The 18066-nt window shown below is 42.2% G+C and overlaps 1 protein-coding gene across 2 annotated transcripts in view; it reads right to left on the minus strand.

Moving 5' to 3' along the window:
* The window catches only part of NRK (Nik related kinase), a 1020485-nt gene that overhangs the window by 342556 nt on the left and 659863 nt on the right, over window positions 1-18066 (minus strand). For both annotated transcript variants that reach the window (XM_078688671.1, XM_078688672.1), the window contains one exon: window positions 11172-11303. In XM_078688671.1, coding sequence (XP_078544797.1) covers window positions 11172-11303 — 132 coding nt within the window. The remainder of the gene's footprint in view (window positions 1-11171; window positions 11304-18066) is intronic.

An 18066-nucleotide genomic window follows, 5' to 3' on the forward strand; every position in this document is an offset into this window, starting at 1 on the left:
GTGAGTCACACCTACTCGTAGAACAGTCTTTTTTAATCCAGTCCATAGCTTGTTACTGGGCAAAAACGGTGCCTCTCATTGAGAATGGAAGTGTTATGGGGTTGTTATTTAACGTTAAGGGCCTGATTTCAAAATCCCAAATTGGCTGGGAACAAGTCACAAAGGATTACAAGGCACATGAGGCCTCATTTATGAGGTTGTGCGTCATTTTTACGCCGCCGGTGTGTCACTTTTTGTGACGCACCAGCGGCGTAAAAAATGCGCCTTGTTGCGCCATATTTACAAAGTGACGCATCTAGGAAGATGCGTCACTTTGTAAACCCCTGCGCCACATTATACCACAGGTATAATGTATGCAAGGAGGGCGTTTTGACGCAAGAAAGGGTCATGGAAGTGACACAGTGAAATCTATAAGATTTCACGGCGCCATTACTGGGTCGCTAATGCGTCAAAATCTTGCGCCTGCTTCATGGCAGGCGTAAGACTGACACAGGCACTAACAACATGGGACGTGCCCATGTGAAAGTACACATTGCTGGAGTTGCGTCACTTTTGTGACACACCCCAGCAATGCGTCACTTTGCGCCTACAGATACGTCAGAAATACTGACGTATCTGTAACTCCTGCGACATGATGCGTCATATTATAAATATGATGCATCAATCATGTCGCAAGGAGTGCGCACTGAGTAGTGACGCATCGCTGCTTTCACGCAGCGATGCGTCATTTGTCATAAATGAGGCCCATGGTGTTCTCCATTTCTCAGGAGCTTACATATGATGGCCCATTTAAGCCCACAGGTGGGTGTGGCTGCTTTCTGTTCCACCTTGGTTATTGCAGAAGGGGCTGTAAGTGCTGTTGCGGCCCCTTCTGTAATACAGATTGTGCCTGCACACATATGGTTCTGATGCAACTGTAACAGGGAGTTCTCTCATTTGCATGGTGATGGGGCCCCATATAAATGAGGGAAACACTTTGCCTCTTCACCCATGCTGCATTATGGACATGGGCAGAGAGGTAAAAAGACAGAGGTAAAAATCCACCTGCAGGGGATTCTCTGCCCCCCTTTATAAAGGAGGCTAGGTTGCCCCTTGCATAGTGAAAAACAGAGTGGCTGTTTTAATCTGCCACTTCCCTTTCACTAAGGTGCCGCCCTCTAGGCAGCCCCGAGTTCACAGCTGCCTTAGCTGTAATAGGGTGCACTGTACCTGTTTGCACCCGGCACACCTAGTTGAAAGAGCACCATGGTGCAAACGAGGACAGTTCACCCCATTTATAACACAGACCCTAGTATCAGTACTCCCAGATGTGATAATACCATACAAGAGTTCAGGATCAGTGTAATCAGGACTACGTGTCTTTAGTAGCAATTCTGCAGAACAACGTAATTTAATGCTCCTCTTATCAGTAGTGGTACATCATGTACAGTTCATCTTCTCTGCACTATTGTGTAAACAGTGTTATGCAGCTGTAAAAAGTATGAATGTCTGTATAATAAATGGTAGCCTGCATTCCCTGTAAATAACAGTCTCTAATTTCCTGATTATAACTACGTTGTGACGTCTCTAGTCTATAATAGGAAAATTATGTACGTGCTCAGTTGTAATAATGAATTGTGATGTCAAAATGCCTGTTGCCAGGAGCCAAGGTGAAAGGCAGGTCACAGACCATAATTATCAATCAATCAATCAATCAGGATTTATAAAGCACAGCAAATCACCCATGAGGGTCTAAAGGCGCTAGAGTTGTTAGCTGTTTCATGAAGAAAGCAGTGAAAAAAGAGGCAAAAGCAGGAGAAAGCACTCAGAAAAATGGAGAAGAGGAAGGAGAAAGCAGTAAAAAACGAGGCAAAAGCAAGAGAAAGCAATAAGAAAAACAGGAGCAAAGGTCCAAGAAAACAGTAAAAACCGGGGCAAGGGCAGGAGAAAGCACTCAAAAACAGGGGGAAAGGAAGGAGAAAGCAGTAAAAAATGGAGCAGGAGAAAGCAATCAGAAAAACGCGTGGAAACGTTGGAGAAAGCAGTTCAAAACTAGGGAAAAGCAGGAGAAAGCACTCAGAAAAACGGGGAGGAAGAAGAGCGGTGCAGCTGCACGGGAAAGCAGAGCCTGGAGTCTGCTTTCACAATTACAATTACAACTGCAGTTTAAACAAGGAAAAAGAGAATTTGCTTTTTGTTCATCTCATCTATTTAAAAAAAAAAAAAATAACTGTGATGAGTAAAAAGCTGCTCACCTGTCGAACCGGATTGTGGCCCAACTGCCACACTGGGGTGAAACTAGGTCCCCCAGCCTACACCACCACTGATCGGAAGGAGGAGGCGCCTCCAAGCTGACAAGACGCTCAAAGGTGCCAGCTGACTCCCGCAGCGTGAGATGCGCTGCTCACCTCTGGGGCCGGATTGATGCCTAACTCTGCTGCTCTCTGTCACACTGGGGTGGGACTAGGTCCCCCAGCCTACACCACTGCTGATTGGAGGGAGGCCTCCAAGCCAACAAGATGCTTAAAGGCGCCAGCTGAGACCTTCAGTGCGGGACGTGCCCGGGCGCACCCGGGTAAAGCCTGGGCCAAGGACACTCCGGTGTGCGCCTGTCTGCGCTCGTTTGAGGCTGGGCTGGGCCCACTCTCTGAGGACTTTGTTGTTACCTCTCCAACTTGTACTGAAGCCGCCAAAGTTATTAACCGCATGCATGCGGCCGCTATTTTTGCGCTGTGCGGCTTTTTGCGAAAAGCCGCGTTACATGACGAGCTGAGCTCGTCATGAGCATGCGAGCGGTGCAACTCATGACGAGCTCAGCTCGTCATGCGCATGGAAAGGGTTAAGCTACTCCTGGAAATTGAATCAACAACTGAGAGGTACTGTTCATGACTTATAATTCTAAATAGTGGTCCCCCCTTTGCTTCAGGACTTTTGTCTGTGTAGGCTTGCAGCTGTTCTCTTGGGCACTTAGTATACAAGTCATCTGCCTTGATCATGGGTAGGAAAAAGTGGATTCCTGTGGTGCAGTTTCATCTCCGCTAGTAAAACCTACCTTAATTGATCAGATAATTGAGCAGTCCGTGAGTGCCATCAGCAACGAAGTCGCCCGACCAGAACGGCTTTCCATAAATTTGGACGACAATAACCGGGGTTTACCTGGTCTGTTCCCTCGTGCTCCTCCGGACACGGCCACAGTTTTACCCCTAAATGGTGCTGCTTCTCCTACTATCCAAGGACTTACAATGAATTGCCATTCCCTTCTCTATCTTTAATGTTGTAAACAATAAGTCCGTGCATACCACATTACCAAAGATGTAAATGCAGCAAGACACGCAAGCAGATGGTTAGCCCTCTTCCATCTCCTCCTGTGACTTTACAAGTGTCTGAGACTGTGCCCATGACTGTTTCATTTTCAAGTCCAGGAGACCCAGTTGTATCCCTGTTCCCACAAGAATACAAGTCCTGTATTAGTAATTCCATCAATGATCTTTTGGCTAGTCATCTAAAGACTTTGTCAGAGAAACTGTGTTTAACGAATATTACTGTATTTTCTCCTCCGGTCTCACGCCTGGACACTATTGAGTCCAATTTGGCTGCCCTTGATTCCAAACATTTAGGACCTGCTAAAGGAACTATAATTAGCTCTCCAAATAGGCATCGTACTGTGAAAAATATACTTGATGAATCTTTGGCAGAGCATATTTCATCAACACAGGCTCTGCTTGCTTTCAGCAATCCATCAACTCACACAGACCACTTGCGTAACAAAACATTTTTAGCCAGTCAGAAAGTAGTCCAATTGCCTACTTTTTCACAGTGGGTAAAGCATATTCCAGCATACCCACAGACACACTTGCCAGTTATTAATCTTCCCCCAGCTGCATGCCCATATGTGGCTGTCCTGAGAGGGGTACCCTCATTGAGTTTTGATTAGCGCCAAACTTGAACAACTCTTCAATAAAACCTTAGATTGGCTAGCATGACATAATAGACATAATAGAGGTATGCCGTTTCTTGATCCTAAAGACATCTTGCACAAAAAAAGATGTGACTGGGTTGGGCCAAATCCCTCAGGAATCCCATGAAAATTGTATTGTGGTAAATTTTAGTTCTTCAAACTTTGCATTTCATCTGCTTTTAATGTTAGACCCAGTATTCTGCCAAGTACCTCCCTCACCTTGGCCCGCTCGCTTTTTTCTATAGACCTCCTTTCCACTTTAAACAGTCCCCACATAATTGTTCTTTAAATCGTAGCGCACATGACATAAGTCCAAACACCTGCCATGAAGCCGATAATGTGCAATTTCAAACAGCCAAACATAGTACGTTCGCCATCTTCTAATGCACCAGCTTTAGTTCAGGTTTCACTGCATGCATCTACTGTTTTGTGCTCTGTACCTACATCCTACAGATTTGACGCACTCTCCAACTTGGATTGACTTACCTGCCCAAAATCAGTCTTATCATCTGCTACTGCATGTATCACATTTACCATTGATAAACCCCTATTAACATCCAAGGCTACCCCCTATATAAGGACAATGGCAGACACACTCTGTACTTTGCCCACGCACTATAGAACTCTATCTGCTCTTAGTTGGAACATGACTGGCCTTAAAGGGAAGATTAATAACGAGGTCTGGAAGGCATTTATTTCCAAGTTCAATATAATCCTCCTGCAGGAGACCTGGCTCACTGTTGCATCACATTTTGAGGGTTACGCTTGTTACTCAAGTCCTGCTATTCCTTCTACTCGGCGGATTAGCCATTTGGGTCAGGCTAAGTCTCCAGGTCAAGGCATCGCAGGTTAAATCTGGCTCTTCTTCTTTTTTATTGTTAATAATTTGCGTCCCAAAGACTAATATGCTTTTTTATTTGATAAAGTTTTACAGTAATGATTTTATTAACATTATTTGTTTACATTATAACAGCCTGTTTAATTTTATATCTCACTTACAAACTAAGGCTGATAACCGTACTTTTCAAGTTCACTTTTTCCTTTGCTGTGATTTTAATGCAAAGCTTAGTGGGGGGTCTCAGCACACAAGACACTCACATGGTAGGACACTGCAATACTCAGGATACAAAGGGGCAGAGCTTCTTAAGTATCTTACAGCTCACAGCTTGGTTGATCTACTCAAAACTAGTAACACGTTAATGTCCTTTAGAAGGTGGGGGGCTTCTCTTATAGAATATATGTTTCTAAGCACAGATTTTTTACCTTGGTTTTCCAAAGGAGAGATCCTTACCACAGAGTCAGGTGATCACAATGCCCTGTGCAATTCTATGCTTTTACAGATCAAGGGATTAGCCTGTAATAGTAATCTAGTCTCTGTTACGCAACGTTCCTCGGATGGTCTAAGATTAATTTTGCGCCTGAAAAATCCCAAAGACTCATTAGCAGTCTTACTTAAGTCATATTTAGATATATTCCTCTAATGTCTAGCGCAGAACGAATAAGACTTGATGGCTTCACATTACAATCGTCTTATATGCACAATCATGGAGTCCATGTTCAAGTCAATCCGTAAATCAAACGCAGACCCGAGATGATTCGGTTGGGCCTGTTCCCAGGCAAACCGAAAGCTGAGGAAAGTACTAAACGCATACCCCAAGATAAGGAGTGAAATCTCCCTGGTAAGTACTTAGTATAAAATCTCACTCACAAATAGGAAGAGGGAAGTACTCAAACAAGACCGGGAGCTTTTGGAACTTGCTTCCAGAGGAAAGGACAGCAAATCATTTTGAAACTTAAGAAAACAAATTAGATCTAGGGACTCCCCTACCAACCCTCTCATACAAAACAGTATCTTGGGCACGGACTGGTTTACCCTCTTTGCTTCTATCTATTATATTGAGAACATCTCAATTATGTCAGCTGTTCTGTGCAATAGACTGCAGAACTTCCTCCCCCACTTTTATTAACGTTGTAGGAAGTGGAGTTGGCCATAGCACCTGACCCAGACGGGGTACCTATGAGCCTGTTGAATTTCATGACTTATGTAAGTGGTCCCCTTATCACTAATACATTTAATATCTGCTTATCAGTTAATATTCCTCCTTCATGGACTACTGCAATAATTGTGCCTATATTTAAAAAGGGGGATTGTATGTCGCTAAAGTGCTATCAACATAATTCACTTATCAATAGCACTATCAAAATCATCGGAAGAGTAATTTATGACCGTTTGGTCAAATGGACAGCTGACAAGGATTTACTCTCTCCCTTTCACTTTGGTTTCTGCCTGAAATTAGGAATCTAATCAACAATGCTAGAACCTGGCTCTGACAACTTCTAAATATACCAAGGTAAGGCACTCCCCTATTTACTTAGCTTTTATGGATTTATCCACCGCCTTTGATTCAGTGAACAGAACCAAACTTTGGCTAAAGTTGCTGGATCAAGGAAAGGACCGTCCTCTGGTAAACTTTCTGCACTCCCTACATTCAGATCTCTCAGCCAGAGTCCGCTTAAATTCTTATGGTGAGCTCACCTACTCACTTCAAATGCGCTGAGATATCAGGTGGACTGCTTTGCTTCTTTTATTCAAAACCTGAACATAAAAACTAACCACACTAAGTCACAGATCATGTTTTGTAGTCTGTGCAAATTAAGGTTAAACAAAATTGGTATCAACCGGCATGAATTGACGAATTTTGATAACTTTTGTTATCTATGGTTAACCTTTAGTTTAAAATGGTAGTGGAATTCACATTTTGCCCAGGCTAGCCTAAAACAATGCAAAACCGCCAATACAGTCTGTAACCTTAACCCCTTCCACACTCATGACGAGCTGGGCTCGTCATGCAGTAGCCTGCTCACACGCTCATGACGAGCCCAGCTCGTCATGAATAATGGGTTTTTGCATATTCCAGCACAGGGCTGGAACTCATCGAGCACCGATGTGGTTAATAGACCAGATTTTAGGTGGACTGTGCTACCGCTACTGAAGGCATATAACTCGCAGTGAATTAATGCAGCTACCTATTGTGCAGAAGTCTGGGGTTTTAATAAATATTGTTCTTTACAGGTCGAGTAAAACCGCTTTATGCAACTGTTGCTGAGTTTACCACCGTTCACCTCTAGTCTTATTACCCACTTCGAGTTAAACCAGGGATTTATAGTGGATAAGATACAGGTGTTGCCACTTTTACTATGGGTTCGCATTTGGTTGAACTCAGCAGCTAAGCTTTGTAAGGACAATATACAATACAGCCTAACGTTGGAAAAAGCCTATTCCATACCTTGATTGAGCTATATACGGGACACTTTTGGATCGCTGGGTTTATCCTCCTGGTTCATTAAACCCAGTCGTATTACCAAAAATGTTGAGGAGTAGGTGAACACATTATTTAAGTACTATTGTGCAAACACAAGATTGAAAAATGAGTTATCTAAACCCTGAGTTTTGCATTACTGTAGCCTTTTATATACAGATGAACTTCCCTTGTACTTATCTCTGGATTTGTCAAGATGGGAGAGGTCACGTCTCTTTTGTTTCAGAGCAGTGTCAATTCATTGGTGCTTACTTTTAAAAAAACATTTTGGATCCAGAGGGAACCATAGTATCCACCTGTCCCTGTGACAACCACTCTGCACAATCACTATTGCACTTTATGTTCTTTTACAAATTGCACAGTTCAGTATGAAAGCACTTTCTGACAACTCTGCTAAGAAGGCTAGGTTTCCCACGCTGTAGACCAACTCTCCTCCACTTACAATTCCTAAGTTTACCTGAAACTGTTTACGTGTCAGCACCTTTTTTGAAAGCAGCCATTAGGGCTAAAAAAAACTGTGATAGGATAATTTATTACAATCATATGTGTAATGTGGTTTAGTATATGGAGTTGGGTAGAGATGTTTTGGTGTATTTTTGGGGATAGTGGGATAGCATAACGGACCCGATGTGAGGTTTTTGTTCTTTCTCCTTTCCCATCATTCTCTTCATACCTCGGCCACTTTCTATATGAATGTAATGTAATTACGACTTGCACTTTTTGCTTAATTTAAGCATAGTTATTTGATGTATTGTGGAATTTTAAAGCTGTTTATAAATATACTAGCAGCCCGTCCCGATCTTGTCCGGGTGCAACAGGCTTCCCCGATCCCCGCCCGCCCCGACATTGTGCAGCACCCGGGCCCCCGCCCGGCCCGTCCCCCGCCTGCCCCGACCCCCGCCTGCCCCGACATGGGTCCCCTTACCGGAGCCGCCGCTCCACCCGCCTGTCCGCTGCTTGCACCGCCGCTGGCCTGTCCGCTGCTCCTCACGTCACCGCTCCTCCCCCGCGCCATGTCCGCCGCTCCCTTACCTCAGCCACTGCTCCTCCAGCCTGTCCGCTGCTCGCCCCGCCGATGGCCTGTCCGCTGCTCCTCACGTCACCGCTCCTCCCCCGTGCCATGTCCGCCGCTCCTCGTCGCGCTCCTGGACGCCGCTCCTCCCGCGCTCCTGACGTGAGCAAGCACGTCGCGGCCGGCGCTACTTCGGAGGGACTACTTTTTTTTTGCTGTAAATTTTTTTAATCACTTTTTTTTTAATTTATATAGCCTATAACCATCTACACACCCTGACAATTCCAACGGTGTATCGGGTGTGTGGATTGGCGCTGTGGTTTTGAGTTTACCCGCCTCAAAGGCTGAAAGTTCTTCCTTTATTATAGTAGTATAGATATCCTTTTTCAACTGTTCTTAATGTAAGATCATTTTTTAATTTTACGTATGATCATGGCTATGAGCAATATTTGTATGTATTTTTATGGTCTATTCCTAATCAGATTGAATAAAGATATTGATGATGATTACATATTTATGGCAACAGGTTTACGTCTTTGTGTGCTACAGTTCATTACAGGAAAGAAAGAATCTCTCTTTATGATACTACACATTCTGAGTTAGAGCCTTTTTTAATCTGATTTACATGAACCTGATATTGATATTTTTTACAACATAATTACTAAATGCTTTAGGTGTGTTTCATTTTGCGCTGCATATTCTTTTTTTATTCATTTTTGTCTGCTCCAATACAGTCTCTTTCAAATGAAATAGCAAGATATTAAGGATTTAAGCAGTTTGTGGGAAGATATCTTACAGACATTACTGTAATTTGGTTTATAAATATGAATATACAGTCAGTGACAACAGAAATGACAGGCATATAACAATAATTGTATTATATTTGGAGGTATCAATCTTACCATAAATTAAATGCAGTGGAAGAACTAAGATACCCTCTGCTGTACGTTAAAAGGATATTGGAAGTCACCATCAGTTTCCATAAATTTATAAAGGAGCTCTGCCTCATTTCTATAAATGATCACAGTACTCTTCTGTGACTTGCAACATCATCGTAGTGAACAGCAGGGGGTACTTTATACCTTGTTTTATCTGTAAAAAGAGATTATTTTCAATATTCATCGCTGCTATGTGTTGTTACGTAGATAGCATGGACCTAGCTAGAGAGCAACCAAGTGCTGCATATGTCAATGGATATATGATTAGCAACAGTAGTGTGGCTCTCTTTAAGTGCTGTCATAGGGAAAGGTTTGAGGCTGATCATATCAACATCAGATAATGTGGTTTTAATTATATTTCTTATGCTTACAAAGTGAACCATGAAAGGAGTGGAATGTATTCAACATTTATGGCTAAAATGTTAATAGGTTTCCTTATTCCTATAACGTGAGATTTAGAACTGTACATTTTCAGGCCTACTCTTCCTTCCCTACATTCATTTTTGCAGAATTTCCACAGTGCAGAAAAGTGAAAAAGTGCGGGACAAGGGTATGTGCACATTTTTCTTTTCTACTTTTCCTCACCTTACATGGGAATTACTTTTCAATATGTTTCTAACACTACCCCTTGAAAGTCGGAGGTGTTTGTGTTACATTCATACTATACTTGTATACACTTACTCAGGCCTTTTGAAGGACTAAATATGCAAATGGAATGTAAACAGTCAGTGGAAGTGTTTGTGAATGCCCAAAACGTTACCATTATGGGATTTCCCTAGTTACACTGTCTATTCTTCTGTGAATGGCACTTTGCTATGCATTTTCTAGCTGAAGATTTCCCATAACCTTAAGGTAAGTTTGTAATAAGAAAATCCTGTTTCTGTGACTCAGGATCTGGGAAATGAGTTCATAAATATCACTGTTTGGGTTGTAAAGCACACTTAAGAAGAATCCAGCAGATCACTATAGCAGACACACTTTTTCTGAGAATCTCTGTTTGACCTCACCAAGAGCCTTTTGTGCTCACCTAGAGCCTTAGTTTACATATTAAATAAATAGCAGTAACTCATAATGATATCAAACGTATGAACCGTTAGCCAGACCTAGTTTAAAGAGTCAGGCAAGGTTTACACAGGGATCACTTTCATATCTCTTCCTGCAAATAATGCAAACATATGTACATGAATATAAACAAAGGAAAAATCAATAAAGCCCTAGGATTTATTACTAAGGGGTTGATTCACAATGGCATTTATGAGTGTGCTAAATACCACTACCTGAGTACTACTTAAGGTACTAATAAATCCCTTTGTGAACTGCCCCAGAAATGTCCCACTTCCTATTCGTAAAAGGACAAAGAGAACAGAGACCTTTCCATCTGTGCTAATTACATATGACAACTTCCTGAATATTGGAATTGTATTCCCATTTTAGACATTTTTGGGTCAATTCACAAAGGTGTTTAAGAGCACATGAAGTAGTAATACCAATATATTACTTACCGTATTAAGAAATGTCATTTGGAAGAAGCCCTTGTGTGGTTTTCATCTGAATCCAAGTACTTAGTAGAACATATGCCCTGTCACTTATCCCAAATGTGATACCAACATGCACATATTCTTACACACAAATGCTATAAGGCCCAGATCAGGATAGTAGGTTTGTTCCATAGTCTCCGCTCATTTCACATTTCTCTATCTTGTAAAATCAAAACTCTCTGGGCAGCCATGATAGTTCTGGGTCCAATTGTAATCTGCTTTTACAGATGTGTAAAGGGACCATCTAGTGAATGATATCACATTTGGTTTTACAACCCAAACAGACATCATCAAACAAAGGGACATTCTAGAACTCATACGGTTTGTGGTTGTTGATGATGCATGATTAGGGAAACTTGTTTTCACTGGATGGTCCCTTTAAGCTATAACTCTCCAACTTTATGGTTCAGTCAACTTTAGTAATACCTTGGGAGGTTGCTCCTCATTGTGTAGGTAATTCCAGAACACGTCATCCTGTCCAGGGCTCACAGGACTAATAACCATGTCAGAGAGAGAACTGCTATGGTGTATATCTCTGCTGGACCTCAGATTTTCATTCTGTAAAAAAGATTCATATATAATTATTGTCAACAAACTCGTAAAGATAGAGTCCTTGAAGTATATTTAATTAATGGATTTAATTGTAGGAAATCTGACTGAACTTGTGCTCTAGAAAATGAAATGCATATCCTTCCCATAGGCAAATGAGCATAATTTAGAGTTGGGCATACCACATAGATTGCTGTAATCTGATTTATTAATATACAGTCCGTGACATCAGAAATGACAAGAATATAACTATAGTTTTATGATATATGGAGATATCAAACTTTCCATTAAAAAAATCAAAATCAAAATTCAATTCATTGATAGGGTTGGCAGAGAAACTGGAAGAGGCACTGTCTGACCCAATTCAGGGATTGCAAATATACAGGTATACAATACAAATATACATAACATAACATAACATAACATAGCATAGCATAACATAGCATAAAATATCATAAATCTCCCAACATAATATGTGCACAGGGGCTACTAGGCTACAACTATGGGGTGATGGGTGTTTACCACTGTTATCCCTGTAACTTACCTGCTATAGCCCTGCAAACCTCATCCACCAACCCCCCCACACCCCCACCCCCCTTTACCACTTGACTCACCTCGGTAAATGTAGGCAAGCAGTCCAAGGCTTACTCCTGGAGGTTTTGCAGGGTTAGAGACTCAATAATGCACATAATACCCGACCAATATTTACAATGTCCAGTCAAAACGTGATCTTATTAAAGATAATTATGATATTCTTACAAGACCCTGGTGCTACGCAGGATGTTCATGGATTACAGGCACAAGTATGAAAGGCTATTCTATAGCGGTATCACTACCATAAAGAGCTATACTCTTTCAGGAGTCAAAGGGCATGAATGGGGTATTATGGGTTTAAGCTTCACACGAATATGGTTCAGTCTATCACTCGCCCCACAAACTGGGGATGAACTGGTCATTCTTTGGTATCATGGTTCAGAAAGTTCTGTCCTCCCCTTCCCTTGTTCAGTCGGCTTCGCCAGCAGAGCAGTCACAGCTTTAAATGGATGGGCTGCCAATGCGGTTAAGCTTCTATAGGCACTTAATTGGTCTTTGCAGGCTTCAGTTCTGGCTCTGCCACTCTTCTTGGGCGCCTTCATGAGAGTCCAGGCAAGCAGTAAGGCCATACAGGTCAGATTGGCAGGCACAAGTGTACATACATTCAGGATTCTGAGAACGGAGGTGCCCCTCTGCGTAGGTAATTTTAGATGCGGGCTCCCACCAAGGGTACTCTCATGGGGATGTGGGTCCACCGTATGAGGTCTAAAAATGGTGAGCATCACGAGCAGTGGTACAATGAAGCAGGGCAACTGTGCTGGGGCACCACAATATCAGCAGTACTGACAGGTACACAATAAAGCAGGGCAACTGTGCGTGGGGAACCACAATATCAGCAGTACTGACAGGTACACAATGAAGCGACACAACAGCAAGGAGCCACAATGTCAACAGTACAGGCAGGTACAGCATCAAGAGGGATAGCCACACTAGGGGACAGTGGTATACTCAGCAGAGGTAGGTGCATGATGAAGCAACACAGCCATGCTGGTACTCAACAATGTTGGCAGCACAGGCTGTGAATTGGTCCCACCGGCTCCACGCTTCTCTTCTTCCACAGTATGTTACTGCAGAGGACACAAGCTCCCTGCCACAGTTCTCCCACGGCCAACCACTATACTTGTGCAACTACTGCACACCTCAGCTACTCTAGGCACTCTCCTCTGATAGGCCTTCCAGCATTTCAGCACGCAGTTCACAAGGAGGTCCTACAGCAGGGAGCTCTCTTTGAGTTTCTCCTGTAGAGGCCTTTTCATTTCCCATTTCTTAGCTCAGCAGTCCTCTTTCCAAGGCAGATACTCAGCAGTGGGTTGCAGTCTTCTACGGAGTTTGGTCCCACACCCCTTTGCAAAACTGTTAGTCAGAGACTCCAGCTTGTATCATATACTTCCTTCTGCACCCTAGTGGTGTGACCTGCTTTGGTAATCACAAATACTGAATTACTGAGCCCCTCTTTCCAGACATCTGTTTTTTTTTCTGGGTCTCTTCCCATAAATGTTTTCTAGAAAGTTCCAGCATTTGAGCATTGGCTCAAGTTTATAACATGAAGAAGCATGTTTTTGGGAAGCTCTATCTCAAGGCCACCCACAACATAGTCACATAAAGGACTGGGCAGCCTTCACACTTGCCAATCATTTACCTTTGGTCTGTACCACCTATTGTGGAACAAAAGGTAGGACATGTCACTCCAACATCCTTGCACTTCCGTCCTCCCATACCTAGTGATTTTATTATCAACCAAAAGGTTAGGTTGACCTTCATCTTCCATTTTGTATACAGTACCCTCAAAGTGAAGTCAAAATGGACTCCTCCCTGTAGATAGGTCAACATGGCACACAAGTCCTTGTATACTTCTGCCATGCACGGAAGGTTTGTACGCAAGCAAAGGCGCGCATTACACTAACGCAAACAGGGATGTAGTATAGGGCCCTGTTGTCACTCGTCTCTGAAAGATTCAGGAAAAGTTCTTGCCTTACTAACAATACATGCTATACCTTGCAACATGGTGAGGAGAGAGTCAGTAAGGCCAGCCTCTATGGAAAGCATGTTTGGTGCATCCCTCTAGACTACACCTACCCCTTCTTGGTCACTGCAGTTTACAGTACCTAGCTGGAGTGGCTCTCAGTACACATGCATGATTATCTTGTGTGCTAAGACCAAAACAAAACTGCAAAACTGGATAGAATCCTGCAAGCTGTTTTATCAATGGCAGAGACTCATGCCCACAAGTCATGCAGGGGACATGCCCATACCAACAGAAACACAATTAAAAAGACATAGGCATAGGGAGAACAAAAACAGAACGTTATTGTGACTAAACATGCATAGTAAGATAAAGCAAAGAAAGCAATACTAAAAGATACACACATACAAAACAGCCGTGGCAATGAAGAGACAACAATACCAGTTAGAAACTGAAGGCAAGCATAGACTATGAAAAAAAGGCAGAGTGGTGTTGGAAGAACCACTGTAAGGGAGGTAAACTGAGGAAGAGAAGCACAGTGGCAGGTCATAAAGGCAAAACAGATTAACTGAAAACATCAGGCAGATGGATGATGAAACATGATTGTTAATTTTCGAAGTGGTACTTTCCAAATATATATAAACTCTTCTAAAATAAATAATTTTTTGGTAACATTGGAAGCCTGCTGCAAAAAGAGGTCCAGCGTCAGTGACACCTTCCAGGGGACAACTCACAAATAGCACAACAGGTTCATACATCAGTAATGCATCATTTAATAGTAGTGTGCACAATGTTGCACCATGTAATGACTGTGCCTACATCTGCTCTTAATCAGGAGACATCTATATGCAGTGACAAAACATGCTTGGTGTACTAATATACATGATGAGCGCCTCAGGTGATTCTAATGTGACTGATGACCGCAATCTCTCTGTCGCTAGCTAAGGGTGGTAGAAATTAGAGGTGAAGGAGGATTAGCCAATGAGGCGAGATAGCTGCACACACCAGTGGGTGAAAGTATGAGGAGGATCTGACATGTAGGAAGTTGTCATTGCACTGACGGAGCCAAATGGTTTGGCGTTAAATTTCTCTGGACCATGACAGGGACTTACTGACCTGCATTGGTTTTTCGTATGTGCACTTAAGGCCATACGTCCACCTGTCGACTGAGAACTCGGCTGAGCCCAGTCCTGCTTAAATACTTCCAGTGTACAGGAAACACGCTGGTTGATTATTTCTCGGTGCTCTTCACACTGTCAGTCCAGAGGAAGACACCACCCTGAGGTTGAACTCAACTATGGTATCTATTTGGGGTCGAAACGTCAACTTTTCATCCAACTCACAAGCTAGGACAACTCCAAACTAACGTGATAGTGTCCATATATTGCTAAGTGTAATTTCTGGAACATTTGAGCTTACACTAAGGCGGACCAGCACCACTATGTGATTTTGATGTATATATGTCACACTACCCTGTCCTTGTCCTCAACCCCCACCACTCAAACACTACCGCCATTCTTCCATCCATCCCCCCATCCTGAGCACCTTTCATATTTTTGCAAGTGTTGAATATAACTTTGAAATGAAAGAGCAACTGTGTTGCCAACTGATAAATGCAAATAAAATGCATGAAATTGCAAACAGTGACTTCTAGAATTCCTAATGGTGAATGCTAGTAAAATTGGTTATATTTTATGCATAGTGTGTTACTAGACCACCCTTTGTATTGTACTGTATATTTAACCCAGGTCTTTTAGCCTATTGGGTATCCCCATTGATATATAATATGTAGAGTGTGAAAGCAGAATAATTTGACAAGGAAGAAGGAAAGAGTATTCTAGGCACTGGAAGCTGGGATTGAGGACGTATTATATGGTAAGACTGAGAGCCAAAAGCCATCTAATGGTGTCCATGTACATGCAGCCAATGTGATTGGCTGCCCAGCTAGATTAGCTGAAAAGACTGAAACCTCTCAAGTAGTACTAGACAATAAAATCCGAGCAAAACACTGTGTGAGCCTAAAGTGGTACTATTTCCTGTAAACACATTTTAATGATCTGCGTGTTCATGCCAGGTTTTCAGTTGCGTTTTTGTGTGATTCCTTTCATCTCCAGTGTGTTCTGCAAAGAGTTTGGCATGAATAGGGAAATGAGTAACATGCATTGATCACAGGAAGCCGAGTCACACTTCCAAGGATCAATGCTGTGAGCCACCCAGTCAGCTTTCATGAAATTATTTATAAAAATTAAGCCAAAATAAAATAATTGCCTTCTCTTTAGCAGAAATGCATTAAAAATAACGTAGCAAATTATACCTTGAAGGCACTAAGTGGACTCATTTTTTCGAAACTCTTTCAGTCCTGGGTGCCATACTGAATTCTGAATACTGAATATAATTATGTATGTACATCTCACCCACCATCCAAATAAATACTTGTTTGACCTGGTGTTGTTCTTGAGTTGTAGCTCTGTCATAACTATCTCCATAAATAGTTATTGACTAGTAGTGTGCTGCTAATCCCTCACACAATATGCGACTTTCTGACACCGTGGAGATGAAATTATCATGAAGTGTCTATAGTTTCCTTGTAATACATTTTATATTTTAGTCTGTTCAAATTAGGTATTCGACCACGTGCTCAAATAATAATCTGATCTTGAGTTACAGATTCAGGATCTGTAGACATTTTAGCATGAGGGACATAGAATTCGCGGATCTGGGAATTCATATACATTTTGCCTGGTGTTTTTGGCCCTAGAAACAAGCAAGACTAACCACATTTCAATGCAATGGAACACCTCAACATTGCATGGGACGTGGGTTTGGTAGGGAAAGGGGTTTCTTCACAGAGAAAACAATGTTTCCTTTGGGGAAAAAAAGATAAATATTGTAGTGCAAATGCACAAACCCGACAAGCACAGTTCTTTATTGGGCCATGGCAGTTTTGGTTCTATGTAAATCTAAGGAATCTTCAAATAGCATTTCTTAAAATCTAACAATTGGAAATACATCAAAACTAACTATTGTATAATTCAGCTATCTGCATGTCTATTTTTATGTAAATTCTACAGAAATATGTAGTATTGTGAAATGTATTGTGACACTTTATAATGTACTGTGACATGTTATATTTGGGACACCCACCTATTCTGCCACATAAACCACCTATACATAGGTAAGTGGGCCATTTATATAGCACAGTCTACATCAAAGGATCTGGAGGCACTGGGATGCTAGCAGTGTAAATGCTAACTTAAGAAAAATATGCCTGAAGCAGACATTGGAACCTCTGGTAGGTAGATTCAGTTCTCAGCAAAGGAGAGAATTCTTTGTTATCATAGCCAAGATGGAGATGTTACAAAAATGCTACAACCATTGTATTCTGGCACTCTTAGCAGTGAAAGGCTGTAATAAATACGCGTCTGGGGTTCTTAACGGTTAGAAACATTGCATGGGTAAAACCTTTCCACACAGGTATCTTAGGCAGTGACAGAGAGGATCTTGTGCGCCATTAACAGGTATTTGAATCAGATTCTGTCTTTCAGTTTTAGTCAGCAAAGTCTAGTACCGACTTCGGAAACATGACCCCATCTTTTTGTCTTCAGAACCAGCCTTATCCCCACTTTTTTGTGTAACTTACAGTCTCTTCAGTAATTTCTTTTGTAATTCCAGGTTGAATGTTGTTGATAATAGCCATTTATTAGAAATATTTTGTGTTAGACTTGGCATCTTTGGCGTGTTTTCCCTTGAGTTCTTGCCCCTAATTCCCTTATTTTTGATGATGTATTGGAATTCGTTTTGCTGGCTTAGATGCGTTGGTCACTTTGCCAATGCTGATCGGTGTCAAAGTGCAAGTGCTCCCTGTGTACATTGTTATTATTATCGGTTATCACTGATTGGCATATTTGAATTACTGATAAACTTCTAGTAAATTGCACTAAGTGTGCCAGGGCCTGTAAATCAAATGGTACTAGTGGGCCTGCAGCACTGATTGTGCCATCCACATGAGTAGCCCTAAAAAGGTATCTCAGACCTGCCAGTGCAGTGTCTGTTCGCAGTTTTAAACTGCCATGTCAACCCGGCAAGTGCACCTACTTGCCAGGCCCTAACCTTCCCTTTTCTTACACGCATGACAACCCTCATGTAGGCCCAAGGTATCTTAATGGGCAAGGAGCAGTGTATATGAAAGTTAGGACATGTACTGGTGCGTGTGAC

The sequence above is a fragment of the Lissotriton helveticus genome, chromosome 4_1, assembly GCF_964261635.1.
Source record: "Lissotriton helveticus chromosome 4_1, aLisHel1.1, whole genome shotgun sequence".
Taxonomy (NCBI): Eukaryota; Metazoa; Chordata; class Amphibia; order Caudata; family Salamandridae; genus Lissotriton; species Lissotriton helveticus.